The following is an 18,378-nucleotide window of genomic DNA, read 5'->3' on the forward strand; positions in this document are numbered from 1 at the left end:
GAAAGGAAAGGAAAGGAAAGGAAAGGAAAGGAAAGGAAAGGAAAGGAGGAGGGAGGAAGGAAAGAAAGAAAGATGAATAACTAATAAATAAATATGAAAAAATTCTTTACCATTTCCACAGAAGGTGGAGCGGCCGAGATGGGGGAATAACATTTTCTTGACAAGTTCACATCATAATGGTGTCCGGGTGCCTGCCTTTGTGTTTGTGTTTGTGTTTGCCTGACATTTTAAAGAGTCTTAAAACGCAAAAGAAAGGGGAAACCTGACCATACAAAAAAAAAAAAAAAAAAAATCTGCTTAGGAGGAACACTTTTTTTCCCCCCCTAATAGTATAAAGCTTTGGAGAATTTAGAATCTAAAGCATCTGTTATTGCTGATGGCAGGTTGATGGCCTAAGAAGAGAGGGAATTATAGGTCAGGAATGTTTTGCGCAAAAGTGAGGCTGCGCTTGGGCATTAGAAAATAAGGCAGACAAATAACAGATTGCAACAGGATAAACTGCCCTGTGAAGTGGACTTGCCCCCCAATCCCAACCTGCCTGCCCTCAGATGACGGGAAACAGACCAGCTTTTTTTTTTTTTTTCTGTCTTCCAATCACCTGCCCTCATGTTTAGGCAGCAGAGATCTAAGTTATAAACACAGCTCTGCCAGGAGATCCCTTGGCTGAGAATGGCATTTAGAATATTCTAGTTCTTCCTTGATGTTTTTCACTTTCAGACCTCCTATCCTTTTTAGAACCTGCCACAGTGCCTGGTCACAAGGTTGATGTTTAATACAAATTCAATAAGTTGGTCCAAATTTGGAGGTGAATTCTGGGGAAAAGTCAAACAGTGAAAAATAAGGAATTTTACTTTCTCTGGGGCTCCGAGGCTCTCTGGTTGGGTCAGGGCCCAAGTGGAGCAGGGAAGAAGGGGCCACTCTTTCTGAAGTCTCCCTGCGTGAATGAAAATAACAGTTGGGTGGTAGTCACACACTTAGAAGCAAATCATTCTGATTTTGTCTTCTAGAGCAGAGATGTCTCCCCTAAGATCCATTTTACCCCAGCAGAAAAAGCCGGGGTTGTCTGGGTTGTAGCAACACTGTTTTGGCAGAAAGCCCTATGATTTTTCTCGCAAACTTCCCTGAGGATGCTATCTTTCAGCTACACATACTTAGATTATTTCTTTTCCCTCACCAACTCAATCTTACGTTGCTAAGGGGTTCAGTACTTTCTCTCTGCTTCTTGCCTCGTCCCAACCTCCAAGTTATTTCCCAAATTCCAGCAGCTGGGACCAGTCTCTGGGACAGAGCAGAAATAATATGGAAATTGGGGGTAGGGTTAAACACATCTATCAGTCTAGGAACAGGCAGAAAAGCAACACCCCCATGACTATAAGTTTGGTAGTGGGCAACAATTTCTTATCCATCATGGGTGGTGGTGTGGGTAGTAACTGAGCATAAGTTATTTGAAGAGGTGAATTGTTTACTGGGCTATTAAAGGGTCACATGGAGGCTGTCCAAGGAAAGTCACACAATAATAATGGAAATTTATTATTATTTTATTTTTTTGAAACAGAGTATCACTCTGTCACCCAGGCTGGAGTGCAGTGGCGTGATCTTGGCTCACCGCAACCTCCGCCTCCTGGGTTCAAGCGATTCTCCTGCCTCAGCCTCCTGAATAGTTGGGAATACAGCTGTGCGCCACCACGCCCGGCTAATTTTTTGTATTTTTAGTAGAGAAGGCATTTCACCATGTTGGCCAGACTGGTCTCGAACTCCTGACCTCAGGCGATCCGCCTGCTTCAGCCTCCCAAAGTGCTGGGATTACAGGTGTGAGCCACTGCACCCGGCCTAATAATGAAAATTAACTGTATCTGATATTATGTTGAAAACTATTCTATCCAAAGGACAGTTAGGATACATTTACTTTTGCTCTGCATTCGGTCTCTTATGGGGAGGAACAGTAGGAGGATTCCATGTGCATCTGTGTTTGGGCTGTCAAGTTATCTGTATCTACATAATTGTTTTCCTTTGGCTTCAAAGAAATTTTTGGTGTTGCAAGAAATATGTATATTGCACAAAAACTGTCACTTCTTAAAATGTGCAGTTAATGGCATATGTAAATAAAATGTAATGTTTTGCTGTTAATATTTACTATTGATATATATGTTCAATAATTCCCAATTACAACATTTACTATTAATTAATTCTAGTATTTATTGCTACTACTGCTATTACATGTTATGGTTCCATAGCCCCTTTTCTGCCCCAGAGCTTTAAAAACAAAACAAACTCCCTATCTGTTCCTCCTTCCGGTTAAATATTGGAGGAAAACAGAATAGAAATATGAATTTTTAAAGGGAAGGAAGCACAGAGAATGAACACCAGATAGAATAAGGCCTTGAAATCGTAACTCCAAGCTGGCAAATTGAGCACATTGGATCAAGTGCAGAGTTTTCCATTCTATTCATGGGGAAAAAGAAGAAGCGAAATGGGGAGGAGTAGGAAGAACTCAGAAGGTACAGTAGTGATTCCTTAGGAACCTGGAAACATGGAGCTCCTGGAGGCAGTGAGAACAACTGCTGGGTTTTTCTCTGCCTGTCATTTTTCAGTCCATGATGAGATGTTCAAGAAACAGAGTCCAAAGGTACATCAGTGTAAAAATGTTGCTAAAGTGAAAAGTAGGAGACCGATTTCCTCCTTTTGATTGATTGGAGACCCATTCACTTTAGGGTGCTTCTGTTTCCTTACTCATCACACAAAGCACTGGAGTGTGGGAAAAATCCCCATCCCACTTTAAGGTTGCCACAAAAGTAAAAAGGACCTGAAGCAGAAGTTGGGAGACCTAAGCTTATGACCTTGGATTTACAGCACAGCTGATATTTGGGGGAATAAGGTTTGTTGTTGTTTTGTGTGTGTGTGTGTTTTGTTTGTTTGAGATGAAGTCTCACTCTGTCCCCCAGGCTAGAGTGCAGTGGCGAGATCTCGGCACACTGCAACATTCACCTCCCGCGTTCAAGCGATTCTCCCGCCTCAGCCTCCCTAGTAGCTGGGACTACAGGCATATACCACCACGCCCAACTAATTTTTGTATTTTTAGTACAGACGGGGTTTCACCATGTTGGCCAGGATGGTTTCTAACTCCTGACCTCAAGTGATCTGCCCATCTCAGCCTCCCAAAGTGCTGGGATTACAGGGATGAGCCACAGCGCCCGGCACCTCAGGGAATAAGTTCTGAGAGGACTCAGGAAAACTGGGGATTGAAACGCAGGTTTTCACGAGAGTGGAGGCAGCTGGCTCTGTGGGTTCCCAGACTAAGGAGATCTGTGCTTGACAGACCAGAGACCAGCTCTATTGTGACCATCCTCTCAGCCTTGACTTTTTTTTTTTTTTTTTCTTGAGACAGAGTCTCACTCTGTCACCCATGCTGGAGTGCAGTGGTGCAAACTCAGATCACATCAACCTCTGCCTCCTGAGTTCAAGTGATTCTCGTGCCTCAGCCTCCGGAGTGGCTGGGACTACAGGCGCCCGCCACCACCACGCTCGGCTAAGTTTTCTATTTTTAGTAGAGATGGAGTTTCGCCACGTTGGCCGGGCTGGTCTGGAACTCTTGACTTCAAGTGATCCACCAACCTCGGCCTCCCAAAGTGTGGCATTACAGGCGTGAGCCACTGCACCCGGCCTAGCCTTGTTATATGTACAGTAACTGCCGTTTGCGGTGTGCCTACTCTGTGTCACACTCCTTGCAGTTATTCCATTTAGGGTAGAACAACATTATTCTAGTTTACAGATGAGAAAACTAAGGCCCCAGAAATTGATTTGCCCAAGCATCCAGCTGGCAGTGGAAGTGCCAGTTTCCTCCTGTGTAAAACGAGAGAAGTCAATCTACTGCCTACTGGCTTGTCAAGGGTCGCTTGAGATCGGACGACAGGAACCACAAAGAAGTGAGGCCAGGAATTTGCGGATCCACAGTAAAGCAAGTTTGTGTTTTTCCAGACGTGCATTAAGATTCCTTTTTCAAGTGTTCTACAGCGCAGGCGCAGGCTGTTTTGCGGTTTCCTCCCGGCTTCTCTTGTGCAGGCCGGGGTCGCCCTCTGCCGACCCAGGGTGGGAGGGCGCTGAGTAAACGTTTCCGGGCCTGAGAGCGGGCGGAGATTTTTATTGCCTGTAGAGGGCGCAGGTCAGCGTGCAGAGTAACCCACTCTAGATGTCCCTTCTCTAAGCACTTCCTGTCTGTTCTCTATGATCCATCCAGTTGTGACTTGATTCGTTCCTCAAATTTTCAATTTACCGTAAACAAAGGGGACGCGCACTGACCCGGAAGTGAAAGCTGGAACCCGGCCGGAGTAGCTCTGATCGCAGGCTGTGAGAAAGGAGGTCCTAGGCAAGCTGTAGCCATGGCTGTGGCTGTAGCCATGGCGGGAGCTATAATCGGGTCGGAGCCAGGCCCCGCGGAAGAACTTGCCAAACTCGAGTACCTGTCTTTGGTGTCAAAGGTTTGCACTGAGCTGGACAATCACTTGGGGATCAACGACAAGGACCTTGGTGAGCCCGGGGAGGTCCGTGCGGCCTCAGTTTGGGATTGAGGGAAGCTGAAGGAGAAAGGTGGTTGGTGGACAGAAAGTATGTTCGTATGAGTCTGTCTCTCTCTGTCGCAGACACCCGGGCCCAGGGTACCCGCTGCCGTGGCCTCGACTTGAGAGAGCTCGAGAAACTTTAGAAACTTTCCCAGAGCTGTCAGTGAAGCCCGGGGCGATCATCTCTGCTTGATTGTTTTTTGTGGGTTTTTTTTCAGCCTCAATTAAACATGTTTAACAACAACAACATCAGGTGCTGCGATGACGATGATGATGGCTGACGTTTATTGGGTGCTCACTGTGTGCTAGATGCGATGCTCAGCTCTTTATTGACATTTATCTTATTTGGTCTTCACGCCACTCTGTGACATAGCAGTCGGCATCTGTGCTTTTAACTGTGTTCTTTGACCATTCATTCTGTACTGTTTTTTGAGACAGGGCCTCGCTCTGTCGCCCAGGCTGGAGTGCAGTGGCACAATCTCGGCTCACTGCAGCCTTCACCTCCTGGGCTCAAGCAATCCTCCCACCTCAGCCTCCCGAGTAGCTGGGACTACAGGCACGCGCCACCAAGCTCACTAATTTTTAGATTTTTTGTAGAGACGGGGGTCTCACTGTATTGCCCAGGCTGGTCTCAAACTTCTGGGCTTAAGCAGTCCTCTTGCCTCGGCCTCCCAAAGTATTGCGTCCTGTACTATGTCTTAAACACCAGTCACTAGATGTTTTGGGGCAAACTACATCTGGGGAACCCAAACTGAGGAATTAGAAAAGGCTAGGGTCCTAGAGCTAAGGCCATAGACAGATGAAGCCCTTATAAAGGTAAAGAGGATGGATGGGATGAAGGGCAACCAATGGAGGGATTGACCTTTGGTAAGTACAGCAATGCTTCCTCAGTTGTAACAGGAGCGAGGACAAAGAATATAGTTGCAGATTCAGATGAGTTTAGAGATTGGTGGTAGGAAGATGAGTGAGAGAGTTTCAGCCCACTCTTCAGTTTTCTAAATGAAGATGAACTCATCAATTGGAGGGATGGAAGGGAAGGGGCCGGTGACAGGAGGGGTTAGGAAAGTTAGACGAGTGACCTTTGGTAAGATTCATAGTTTCTCTGAGGCTGTTTTTCTCATCTGTGAAGTGGGACAATGTCTTCACAGGTCACCATGTAGCATTTAGGAAGATGCCCGAAAGTATGATGCCAGTATGTTTTTGTTTACTTTTTTCTCTTGCCTCCCAGGCAAGATGTGTCTGTCATATGTAATTTTTCTGTACTATTCTTCTCTTTCAGTTGTTAATGAGGTGATAATTTCGTCGGTTTTGCTATCTTGTTAATATGTTTCCTTTGTTCAGCAAATATTGAGCTGGGGACTAGGCATACCACAGAGAACGAGACAGATTTCTGCTTTCAGGGAGCTTACTTTTCTCTCTATTTTCGTTTTAACGCCTAATACCTTGGCCTTTTAGAGGAAACAGAAAAGTTATTGACATCTTCTAGTGTTTAATTGTTTTGATATTCGCTTCATTTATGTGCAAAAATAGAGCAAGGTATAAACTCCGTATTCTTTTAGTTTATATATAGCTAAAGATCTCAATTAATTTGCAGAAAACCCACAAATATGCTTTTTCTGTTAAATACAGAATTATAAAACCAGTAACATTAAAAGTTCTAACATTGGCCGGGTGTGGTAGCTCATGCCTGTAATCCCACCACTTTGGAAGGCCAAGATAGGCCCATCACCTGAGGTCAGGAGTTTGAGACCAGCCTGGCCAACATGGTGAAACCCCATTTCTACTAAAAAAAAAAAAATTACAAAAATTAGCTGGCCGTGGTGGTGGGTGCCTGTAATCCCAGCTACTCAGGAGGCTGAGAAAGGAGAATCGCTTGAACTCAGGAGACGGAGGTTGCAGTGAGCCGAAATCGCGTCACTGCACTCCAGCCTGGACGACAAGAGCAAGACTTTATCTCAAAAAAAAAAAAAAAAAAAAAAAAAATACTAATATTGGTTTATTGTGTGATACTGTTTTTTGTTGAAACTAAATTGGCAGAGTTGGGTTTAATAACAGAAAGGCATATATTTGCTTCTTTTATGTTTTGTTTGCTGACTTGATTCTTTTGCTTTTGACCCTGATGAATGACTTACTAATTTATGTATTTAATTTTTGGGGGAGTTGAGATAGTAGAGTTTCCGATGAATACTGGAAAACCTGCTAGACAAATTCTGAAAGAGCTGTAATACTGGATTATCATTTAAATTAGTGTTATTTTTACTGTTTTCACCAATGAATTTTTTTAAACTATGAATTAACTTTTTATAATGGATTCAGTTAATTTAATGATTCCCCTGTATAATTGTAAAAATTAAAAATACTGATTAATGGGACCAGGCACAGTGGCTCACACCTGTAATCCCAGCACTTTGGGAGGCCAAGACAGGTGGATCACAAGGTCAGGAGTTCGAGACCAGAGCCTGACCAACATGGTAAAACCCTGTCTGTACTAAAAATACAAAAATTAGCTGGGCATGGTGACGCACACCTGTAATCCCAGCTACTCAGGAGGCTGAGGCAGGAGAATCGCTTGAATCTGGGTGGCAGAGGTTGCAGTGAGAGGATCGTGCCACTGCACTCCAGCCTGAGTGACAGAGCAAGACTCCGTCTCAAAAAAAAAAAAAAAAAAAGGCCGGGTGCGGTGGCTCAAGCCTGTAATCCCAGCACTTTGGGAGGCCGAGACGGGCGGATCACGAGGTCAGGAGATCAAGACGATCCTGGCTAACACGGTGAAACCCCGTCTCTACTAAAAAATATAAAAAACTAGCCGGGCGAGGTGGCGGACGCCTGTAGTCCCAGCTACTTGGGAGGCTGAGGCAGGAGAATGGCATAAACCCAGGAGGCGGAGCTTGTAGTGAGCTGAGATCCGGCCACTGCACTCCAGCCTGGGTGACAGAGCGAGACTCTGTCTCAAAAAAAAAAAAAAAAAGACTAATTAACGATGGCTGGCAGTGTGAATGTGCTGCTGACTGCTTTGGGAGGGGCTCTTTTGAGCACGACACGCCTAGCACCATGGGACTTAGTTCTCCCTCCACTTTTCTTGAAAGAATGTGGGCTCCGAAGTTAGATTGCCTGGATTTTATTCCTAGCTCCCCCTAGTTATTATTGGGTAGGTCAGTGTCTCAAACTGTCAGCTTCCTCATTGTAAAACAGGACAATAATAGCACCTACTTGTGAGGGTTGTTTTGGGGATCATGAAGTAACCTATAAAAAGTACTTAGCATAGTGCCTGGCACATGGTAATGTTCAAAAAGTATTAAACATTGACAATGTTGCTAACTTATTATGCATAAGATGTGTTCATGTAGCCTGATGGCATTTGGCTTTCCCTTCATCAGAAAGATAGAGGCAGATTCCAAGATGGAAACTGTATGGTAGTACTACTTTATGAGTTAGTCATCTAGATCTTTCATGTTATTTATTCATTTACTTTCTTAGGATTAGTATTCAAATGAGAGCATTACAATTTTTTTTGTGGGTCTCATAGTATGAGGCTTATTATCTCAGTCTCCTCCTGAGTAGCTAGGACTACAGATGCACACCACCACCACCAGCTGATTTTTGTATTTTTTGTAGAAATGGGGTTTTGCCATGTTGCCCAGGATAGTCTTGATCTCCTGGGCTCAGGCACTCTGCCCACCACAACCTCCCAAAGTGCTGGGATTACAGGCATGAACCACTGTCTGAAAGTCACTTAATTAGTAAATAGCTCTAATGTTAGAAGTTTCAAGAACTAAGCCGGGCACAGTGGCTCATGCCTGTAATCCCAGCACTTTGGGAGGCTGAGGCAAGAGGATTACCTGAGGTCAGGAGTTCAAGACCAGCCTCGCCAATGTGGCAAAACGCCACCTCTATTAAAAATACAAAAATTAGCCAGGCATGGTGGAGGGCACCTGTGATCCCAGATACTCGGGAGGCTGAGACAGGAGAATTGCTAGCCGGGCATGGTGGCTCATGCCTGTAATCCCAGCACTTTGGGAGGCCGAGGCAGGCAAATCACAAGGTCAGGAATTCGAGACCAGCCTGGCCAATATGGTGAAATCCTCTCTGTACTAAAAATACAAAAATTAGCTGGGCGTGGTGGCGCACACTCGTAACCCCAGCTACTCGGGAGGCTGAGGCAGAAGAATCACTTGAACTCAGGAGGCAGAGGTTGCAGTGAGCCAGGATCACGCCACTCCACTCCATCCTGGGTGACAGAGTGCAACTCCCTCTCAAAAAAAAAAAAAAAAGAAGTTTCAAGAACTAGTCAGGTATGCCAGGCGCAGTGTCTTATGCCTCTAATCCCAGCACTTTGGGAGGCTGAGGTGGGCAGATCACAAGGCCAGGAGATCGAGACCATCCTAGCTAACATGGTGAACCCCTGTCTCTACTGCAAATACAAAAAATAGCCGAACGTGGTGGCGGGCGCCTGTAGTCCCAGCTACTCAGGAGGCTGAGGCAGGAGAATGGCGTGAACCCGGGAGGCAGAGGTTACAGTGAGCCGAGATCGTGCCACTGCACTCCAGCCTGGGCGACAAAGCAAGACTCTATCTCAAAAAAAAAAAAAAAAAAGAACTAGGCAGATTTGTGGAAAAAAATTTGGGGGAAAAGTAAGTCTTTCATCAATGTGGAGATTGCACCACCCAGCAGCTGCCTGCTGTCATGTACAGATTGGGTCTGTCCTTCTGTTGTGTGCCTCTTTGTGTCTGCACGGGCTCGTGCTTTTTATTGTCACCTTTCGAGTCTAGTCTAGGTGGCAGCGTGCCCAGGTAGTAGTTTTGTGAGAAGAGGGTACCATGATGTGGGGCAAATAGGTCTTCCTAGTTTAAATGCACTCAAGGACTACATTGAGCCATTTTGTAGTAATGTCTTCCTTTCATTTGTGTAAATTCACTAGAACATGCGTGGATAATTTCAGCAATCTAGATTTTCTCTCGTTTTCTTTTTTGTTTTGTTTTGCTTTTGTTTTTTGTTTTTTTGAGATGGAGTCTCACTCTGTTACCCAGGCTGGAGTGCAGTGGCACAATCCCGGCTCACTGCAACCTCTGCCTCCTAGGTTCAAGTGATTCTCCTGCCCCAGCCTCCCAAGTAGCTGGGATTACAGGCGCCCACCACACCCAGCTAATTTTTGTATTTTTAGTAGAGACGGGATTTCACTGTGTTAGCCAGGCTCATCTTGAACTCCTGATCTCAAGTGATCCACCCGCCTTGGCCTCCCAGAGTGTTGGGATTACAGGCATGGGCCACTGCACCTGGCCAGATTTTCTCTCTTTACCCCTATCAGATGGTGGTCTTTGTTTTTTATGACTGTTGGATAACCTAATTAGTTTTGTTTTTACCATACTTAAAACTGATTTCTTGCTCATGTCTCTTCTTTTCTGAATTCTGTTTCTTATTTGCAGCTGAATTTGTGATCAGTCTTGCTGAGAAAAATACCACCTTTGATACTTTTAAGGCTTCCCTCGTCAAAAATGGTGCAGAATTTACGGTATGTATATCTGGAGAAGACAATCTGTAGATATTAATCTTTTAATTTACGGTTGTTTTTTTTTTGAGACAGAGACTTTCTGTGTTGCCCAGGCTGGAGTGCAGTGGCGTGATCTCAGCTCACTGCAACCTCCGTCTCCCAGGTTCATACCATTCTTTTGCCTTAGCCTCCCAAGTAGCTGGGACTGCAGGTGCCCACCACTACGCCCGGCTAATTTTTTGTATTTTTAGTAGAGACGGGGTTTCACCATGTTAGCCAGGATGGTCTTGATCTCCTGACCTCGTGATCTGCCTACCTGGACCACCCAAAGTGCTGGGATTACATAATTTATGTTTTACTGTCACTATTGAATTTAAATTTTGATAGGATTTAATATAGGAGTTTGATATAGGAAGGAGACAATTTTATACGTATCAATTAAATAAGCATTAAGTGTGTGATGTTTTCATGCCGTTAGGTAGTGGTGATGTAACCAGATTTTCTGTCATACCTCTCTAGGAAAACAGGGCAGGATTTTCATCATTAAGTTTTTATAGGTATTTACATTCTTGTTCTGTAAGTCAGGAAGTTGGAAACGAGTTTTGGGGGTAGTTCTAAACCTTGTGAAATAAAATGGTTGCAGGGAGCCTAATAACTTTTCTCCCCAAAGAGTCCTAAGTATCGGCTTTCTCTGAAGCTGCTATACTGGGTTCATGCTACACCAGGTTGATACTCTATGTTTCATTTATTCCAATTAGCTAAATTCAAGTGCGTAACCACCCTTCTCTAAAGGACGTTCTTTGCCTTTTCCTTTTTTGAAGTGTATTTAAGCACTGGTACAGGAGCTGACCATTTTTGTTCTATGTTTATTTTCAAAGGATTCTCTTATTAGTAACTTGCTGCGTCTCATACAAACCATGCGGCCTCCAGCGAAGCCTTCCACTAGCAAAGGTAAGCAGAGCTTCCAGCTAAACTTAGCTTCTAGAATGGTGTAGATTTTGAACATCCTGTAAATTGCATTTGTTTTCCTCTCAGCAGTTGCTGAGCAAGTAAATGTTCCAGTAAGATTTTTCAAATGGGCTGGGCGTAGTGGCTCACTGCTGGAATCCCAGCACTCTGGGAGGCCAAGGTGGGAGGATCACTTGAGCCCAGGAGTTTTAGACTAGCCTGGGCAACATAGAGAGACTTCATCTCTACAAAAAAATTTTAAAAATTAGCCAGGCATGATGGCTTACCTCTGTAGTTCCAACTACTTGGGAGGCTAAGGAAGGAGTGTTGATTGAGTCCAAAAGGGTGAAGCTGCAGTGAGCCATAGTTACACCACTGTACTTCAGCCTGAATGACAGGTTTTTTTCCCCTGTTTGAAGGGGAAAAAAGTTTCAAAGACTTAAGACAAAATCGAAAAGATAAGACATAACCAAATGAGTATTGCTACACTCCTCTCTCTGCTACATTTTGAGATAGTTTGTGATCAATGTATTTAGAAAATTAAATTACATTTGTAGTAACAGGTACGATTAATATATAGCAAAATGCCATGTTCTGTTTAGGTTTGATACAAATCTAATGTTGAAGTTATTTTGTTAATCATTAATAATATTAAATATATCTTTTTTTTTTTTTAACCCCTTCATGCTTTTTAATGAAACAAGATCCAGTTGTTAAACCTAAAACAGAAAAAGAAAAACTGAAGGAACTCTTCCCAGTCCTTTGCCAACCAGACAACCCTTCTGTTCGGGTACTGATACCATTTTGAGAATGTCTACTATAAATATATATTCCCAACCCCTTTTCTTTGTCTCATTAGTAATTTTATTAATTTTAAGTTTGCCTTTGTTGTAACTTATTTTTAAGAGTGAAAGTGTTTGATCAGCCTGGGCGCGGTGGCTCAAGCCTGTAATCCCAGCACTTTGGGAGGCCGAGGTGGGTGGATCACGAGGTCAGGAGATCGAGACCATCCTGGCTAACACGGTGAAACCCCGTGTCTACTAAAAAATACAAAAAAACTAGCCGGACGAGGTGGTGGGCGCCTGTAGTCCCAGCTACTTGGGAGGCTGAGGCAGGAGAATGGTGTAAACCCAGGAGGCAGAGCTTGCAGTGAGCCGAGATCCGGCCACTGCGCTCCAGCCTGGGTGACACAGCGAGACTCTGTCTCAAAAAAAAAAAAAAAAGAAAAGAAAAAAAGAAAGTGTTTGATCACTCCCTGAGCATGTACTATGTATTGAACATGTTAAGGGGTTCTGAGAATGACATTCAAGGGAAATGAGATTGGGAATTTGGGGAAGTAGTGATTAGGAATATGAAATAAGGTTCTGGAACAGATGCCTGATGTGTGAAATTAGATTTTTTTTTTCTCTGTTACTTGTTAAGGGTCTAATTTTTAAAGCATTTTGATTTTTAAATTTCATTTTAACAAATATTTATTGAGTACTTACTGTATGCCAAACACTGTTCTAAGTACCTGAGTAACCGCTGTGAACAGAACAGACAAGAATTTCTGCCTTTGGAGATTATATCCTAATTTTGGGGTAGGGAGCAGAGCAGGAAATAAACATGTAAACATTCTGGTGGGGAGGAGATAGGCAGTAAACAAACAAATAAGTATGTAACATAGCAGATAGCAGTAAGGACTATGGAAAAACATTAAGCTGGAGTGGGGGGAGGGAGGAAGAGAGTGCAGAGGGAGAGTTGCTTTTTAAAATTTTTAACACCTGTTTTTATATAATCATCACTTGCATTCTTTCATGGCAGGGATGATTAATATCTAACTGCCTTTCATAGAGTTGTATTAAGGACAAAGGGGATTTGTCAAATGTAGCAGTGATTCTCAAGAGCCTTCTTTCCATTTCTTCTGCATCTATCTTGAATCAAACTGGAAATCTCTGCCCCTCTTCCATTTCCCTCACATAGTGGTTAGTGACTTATAGATGTACCTGAGCTGATTCTTGAGTGGTTTTTTTCTTTCTCCTAACTTTGCTGGCCTCTATCTCTGCAGACCATGTTGGATGAAGATGATGTGAAAGTTGCTGTGGATGTCCTGAAAGAACTGGAAGCTTTAATGCCCAGTGCAGCAGTCCAGGAGAAGCAGAGAGATACTGAACACCGGTTTGTCCTTAGTGTCCTGTCCTTTGGAAGTTTAGGATACTGTGACAGTTGAATTTTGTGGACCAGCCAAGCAAAATTTTGGGCAAGTTTACAGAATCTGGACTGGTCATATATCATATTGTTGGATCTATTTTCATTGCTTCCTGCTAAGTGTATCTAGCAAATGCTAGGATGTTCAGAATATAGAAATCAGGGTTGAAAGAGGCTGAATATGTTTGTGGCTTGGTTCTTTATTGGCTTATAGGGATGTCATAGTTATTGAAACTAATTTAGCTCAAAACCTAGTGGGCACCTACCATGTGCATGGCACTGTACTGGGTGCTTGGGGATGCAAAGATGAAATTGGATTGGTTTTTTTTTTTAAACAGGTGCTTATTGATTTGTTAGGGACAGGACAAAGAAGAAGAAGCGGAGTCGGAGCCGAGATCGAGACCGAGATCGAGACCGAGATAGGGAACGAAACCGAGAGAGAGACCACAAGCGGAGACACCGATCCCGCTCTCGATCACGTTCCAGGACCCGGGAGAGGAATAAAGCAAAGTCTAGATATCGGTCCAGGAGCAGGAGTCAGAGTCCCCCCAAAGACCGGAAGGACCGGGACAAATATGGAGAGCGGAATCTGGATAGATGGCGGGATAAGCATGTGGACCGCCCTCCTCCAGAAGAGCCCACCATTGGTGACATTTATAATGGCAAAGTTACCAGCATCATGCAGTTTGGTTGCTTTGTGCAGCTGGAAGGACTCAGGTAATGACTGGTGCTCTTCTATCCACACCAGTGATGGGCAGAATTTCTTTTATCACTGAGGATTTTCACATTCTAAAAAGTTACTTTGATTAATGATACTTTAGTCAAATCAGCCATACACGATTCTTAGGAATTGACTCTTTTGAAATGTTACAGAGCCATTTATTCCTTTCTCTGTCTTCAGGAGATCTGTCCTTTGCTTGTTGGGACAGATAGAATTTGCTTCCCCACCCCATGTCTCCCCATGGAGAGAGTGATAATACTATTTTATTGTTTGACCACCTTCATGGTGCTTTTCTCTTGAGTTTGAGGCCATTTTCTTTTGTTAGTTCCAATAAGGGTAGAAACTGGTTGGAGGATAGTACTTTTTAGCATGTTCCACATGTGTCTGACTCTCCCTCAGGAAGCGATGGGAGGGCCTGGTGCACATCTCTGAGCTCCGGCGGGAGGGTCGTGTGGCCAATGTAGCTGATGTGGTGAGCAAAGGCCAGAGGGTCAAAGTCAAAGTGCTGTCCTTCACTGGGACCAAGACCAGCCTGAGCATGAAGGTAAGTGAGATGGTCAGCCTGTTCTTACATCTGATGGCCAAGGGAATGGAAGAGGACAGCAAGTGGGCTGGCCCCCTTGTTTTTGTGCTTTAGGATGTGGATCAAGAGTCTGGAGAAGATCTAAACCCAAATAGACGGCGAAATCTTGTCGGGGAGACCAATGAGGAGACCTCAATGCGGAATCCTGATAGACCCACTCACCTGTCCCTTGTCAGTGCCCCTGAAGTAGAAGACGACTCACTGGAACGCAAGCGCCTCACCCGAATCTCTGACCCAGAGAAGTGGGAGATCAAACAGGTTGGGGCCATTAGTTTTCATGGCCAGATAGTCATTCAGTATGTAGCATGGTGCTTAGAGTTGTGCTCTGGAGCACAATGGCCTGGGATAATTTTTGGCCACTGTATTTGTCTGTTTTCACGCTGCTGATAAAGACATATCTGAGACTGGGCAATTTACTAAAGAAAGAGGTTTATTGGACTTAGAATTCCACATGGTTGGGGAGGTCTCACAATCATGGAGGAAGGTGAAAGGCACATCTCACATGGCAATAGGCAAGAGAAGAGAGTTTGTGCAGGGAAATGCCCCCCCCTTTTTTTTTTTTCGAGACGGAGTCTCGCTCTGTCACCCAGGCTGGAGTGCAGTGGCTGGATCTCAGCTCACTGCAAGCTCCACCTCCCGGGTTTTATGCCATTCTCCTGCCTCAGCCTCCCGAGTAGCTGGGACTACAGGCGCCCACCACCTCGCCCGGCTAGTTTTTTGTATTTTTTAGTAGAGACGGGGTTTCACCGTGTTAGCCAGGATGGTCTCTATCTCCTGACCTCGTGATCAACCCACCTCGGCCTCCCAAAGTGCTGGGATTACAGGCTTGAGCCACCGCGCCCGGCCGGAAATGCCCCTTTTTAAAACCATCAGATCTCATGAGACTTACTATCATGACAACAGTGTGGGAAAGAGCTGCCTCCGTGATACAGGTACCTTCCACTGGGTCCCTCCCACACACGTGGAAATTCAAGATGAGATTTGGGTGGGGACATAGCCAAACCATGTCAGCCACTTACTAGCCGTGTAATCCTTAGCTAAGCTACTCTACCTCGTGCCTCAGTACCCTCATCTATAAAACAGGACCAGCGTTGGTGGTGTGAGGATTAAATGAGTTAATAAAGGTGAAAGTCGCTGGGCATGGTGGCTCAACACCTGTCAGGAGTTCGAGACCAGCCTGACCAATGTGGTGAAACCCTGTCTACACTAAAACTACAAAAAATTAGGCTGGCGTTGTGGTGCGCACCTGTAATCCCAGCTACTCAGGATGCTGAGGCAGGAGAATTGCTTGAACCCGGGAGGCGGCGGTTACAGTGAGCTGAGATCATGCCACTGCACTCCAACCTGGGTGACAGAACAAGACTCCATCTCAAAAAAAAAAAAAAAAAAAAAAGTGAAACTCTTAGGTTAGTGCCTGGCATATGGTAATTACTATGTAAGTCCTCATTATTGTTTTTTTTTTGTTTGTTTGTTTGTTTTGAGACAGAGTCTTACTCTGTCACCCAGGCTGGAGAACAGTAGTGCGATCTCAGCTCGCTGCAACCTCCACCTCCTGGGTTCAAACGATTCTTGTGCCTCAGCCTCCGGGTAGCTGGGATTACAGGCAACCACCACCACGCCGGCTAATTTTTTTGAATTTTTAGTAGAGGAGGGGTTTTACCATGTTGGCCAGGCTAGTCTTGAACTCCTGACCCCAGGTCATCCTCCCACCTCTGCCTCCCAAAGTGCTAGAATTACAGGCCTGAGCCACTGCGCCCAGCCTATTGTTTTCATCTTTCTTCACTAATTACCATAACTGTGGTGTGTCAAGCACCATGCAGAGCTAGGGCTATAAAGACGAATATGTCATGGTTCCTATGTTTAAGGAACTCAGAGTCCAGCAGAGGAGACAGATCTCAACAAATAATTGTGAGGGGTTACGTATTTTTTACTTTATTTTTGAGACAAGTTCTTGCTTGCACTGTCACCCAGGCTGGAGTGCATTGGCGTGACCATAGCTCACTGCAGCCTCAACCTTTCAGGCTTAAACCATCCTCCCACCTCAGCCCCCCAATTAGCTGAGACCCCAGGCACATGCCACCATGCCTGGCTAATTTTTAAATTTTTTGTAGAGACAGTCTTGCCGTGTTACCAGGGCTTGTCTTAAACTCCTGGGCTCAGCCAGGCGTGGTGGCTCACGCCTGTAATCCCAGCACTTTGGGAGGCCAAGGCGGGCGGATCACGAGGTCAGGAGATAGAGACCATCCTGGCTAACACGGTGAAACCCCATCTCTACTAAAAATACAAAAAATTAGCTGGGCATAGTGGCGGGCACCTGTAGTCCCAGCTACTCGGGAGGTTGAGGCAGGAGAATGGCGTGAACCTGGGAGGCGGAGCCTGCAGTGAGCCGAGATCACGCCACTGCACTCCAGTCTGGGCGACGGCGAGACTCCGTCTCAAAAAACAAACAAACAAAAAACTTCTGGGCTCCAAGTGATTCTCTTGTCTCAGCCTCCCAAAGTGTTGAGATTATAGGCATGAGCTGCCATGTCTGGCCTACATATTATATAATAAATGTACCAGAATGCTGTGGAAACAAGGGAAGAGCAGATAACTCTTCTTGGAGATGATACTTTTGAGCTTATACTTTACAGCACCATGTTGGAGAACCACCTCCCCAACCCTGGAACGGGACATAGGACATTTGAGGTCCCGACATCATGGGTCGGGGGGAAAAAAACTGGGTTTCTTACATGAAACCTCTGTAATTAACTCTCCTAGAAAAGAAGAGTTTTGGCTGGGCATGTGGCTGACACATGTAATCTCAGCACTTTGGGAGGCCAAGGCAGGAGGATTGCTTGAGGCCAGGAGTTTGAGACCAGCCTGGACAAATAGTGAGACCCTGTTTCTAGAAAAAATTTAAAAATTAGCTAGGTATTATGGTGTGTACCAGTAGTCTCACTTATTCAGGAGGCTGAGGTAGGAGGATTGGTTGAGCCCAGGAGTTTGAGGTGGCAGTGATCTTTGATCAGGTCACTGCACTTCAGCCTAGGTGACAGAGCAAGATCCTGTCTCAAAAAAACAAAACAAAGCAAAAGAACAAAAAAAGTTTTGATCTTAGCAGGTTACAAATGCTACCTTCTCTTCTTGGCTAGATGATCGCTGCCAATGTCCTTTCCAAAGAAGAGTTTCCAGACTTTGATGAAGAGACTGGCATTCTCCCTAAGGTGGATGATGAGGAAGGTAACTAGTCCAGTTGGATTGAGAAGGGTAATTGGCAAGTTGAGGCATTGGATTGGGTGATTTGCTTGTAGTTTAACCCATTGGCTATTAATCACTTGTTCTTTGGATCTCACTACTCACCTCTCAAAAAAAAAGGATCTCACCATGATGGAAGCAAGAAGTTCATTTTTCTGACAAGTGCTTATGTATTATTATACTTGTTGCTTATAATAATCTCTCGGCCACGCGTAGTGGCTCATGCCTGTAATCCCAGCACTTTGGGAGGCCGAGGCCAGCAGATCACCTGAGGCCAGGTCAGCCTGGCCAAGGTGGTTAAACCCTGTCTCTACTAAAAAAATACAAAGATTAGCTGGGTGGGCCGGGCGCGGTGGCTCAAGCCTGTAATCCCAGCACTTTGGGAGGCCGAGACGGGCGGATCACAAGGTCAGGAGATCGAGACCATCCTGGCTAACACGGTGAAACCCTGTCTCTACTAAAAATACAAAAACTTGCCGGGCGAGGTGGCGGGCGCCTGTAGTCCCAGCTACTCCGGAGGCTGAGGCAGGAGAATGGCATAAACCCGGGAGGCAGAGCTTGCAGTGAGCTGAGATCCAGCCACTGCACTCCAGTCCAGGCGACAGAGCGAGACTCCGCCTCAAAAAAAAAAAAAAAAAAAAAAAAAAAAAAAAAAAAA

The 18,378-nt window shown here is 44.9% G+C and overlaps 1 protein-coding gene and 1 non-coding gene across 2 annotated transcripts in view; one reads left to right on the forward strand and one right to left on the reverse strand.

Annotated features, from left to right (window-relative positions):
- The first annotated feature begins 4,307 nt into the window (after window positions 1-4,307).
- DHX8 (DEAH-box helicase 8) overlaps window positions 4,308-18,378 on the forward strand; it is a 45,615-nt gene continuing 31,544 nt past the window's right edge. The window contains exons 1-9 of the mRNA XM_023191483.3: window positions 4,308-4,524; window positions 9,980-10,065; window positions 10,923-10,995; window positions 11,697-11,782; window positions 13,040-13,149; window positions 13,537-13,896; window positions 14,300-14,444; window positions 14,538-14,741; window positions 17,618-17,705. Coding sequence (XP_023047251.1) covers window positions 4,377-4,524; window positions 9,980-10,065; window positions 10,923-10,995; window positions 11,697-11,782; window positions 13,040-13,149; window positions 13,537-13,896; window positions 14,300-14,444; window positions 14,538-14,741; window positions 17,618-17,705 — 1,300 coding nt within the window. The 5' untranslated portion in view covers window positions 4,308-4,376. The remainder of the gene's footprint in view (window positions 4,525-9,979; window positions 10,066-10,922; window positions 10,996-11,696; window positions 11,783-13,039; window positions 13,150-13,536; window positions 13,897-14,299; window positions 14,445-14,537; window positions 14,742-17,617; window positions 17,706-18,378) is intronic.
- On the reverse strand, window positions 6,726-6,786 carry LOC111525853. The gene has a single exon (XR_002726216.1). It is a non-coding gene; the product is annotated as a U7 small nuclear RNA (small nuclear RNA).

The sequence above is a fragment of the Piliocolobus tephrosceles genome, chromosome 16 (genome assembly GCF_002776525.5).
Source record: "Piliocolobus tephrosceles isolate RC106 chromosome 16, ASM277652v3, whole genome shotgun sequence".
In the NCBI taxonomy this organism is placed as follows: domain Eukaryota; kingdom Metazoa; phylum Chordata; class Mammalia; order Primates; family Cercopithecidae; genus Piliocolobus; species Piliocolobus tephrosceles.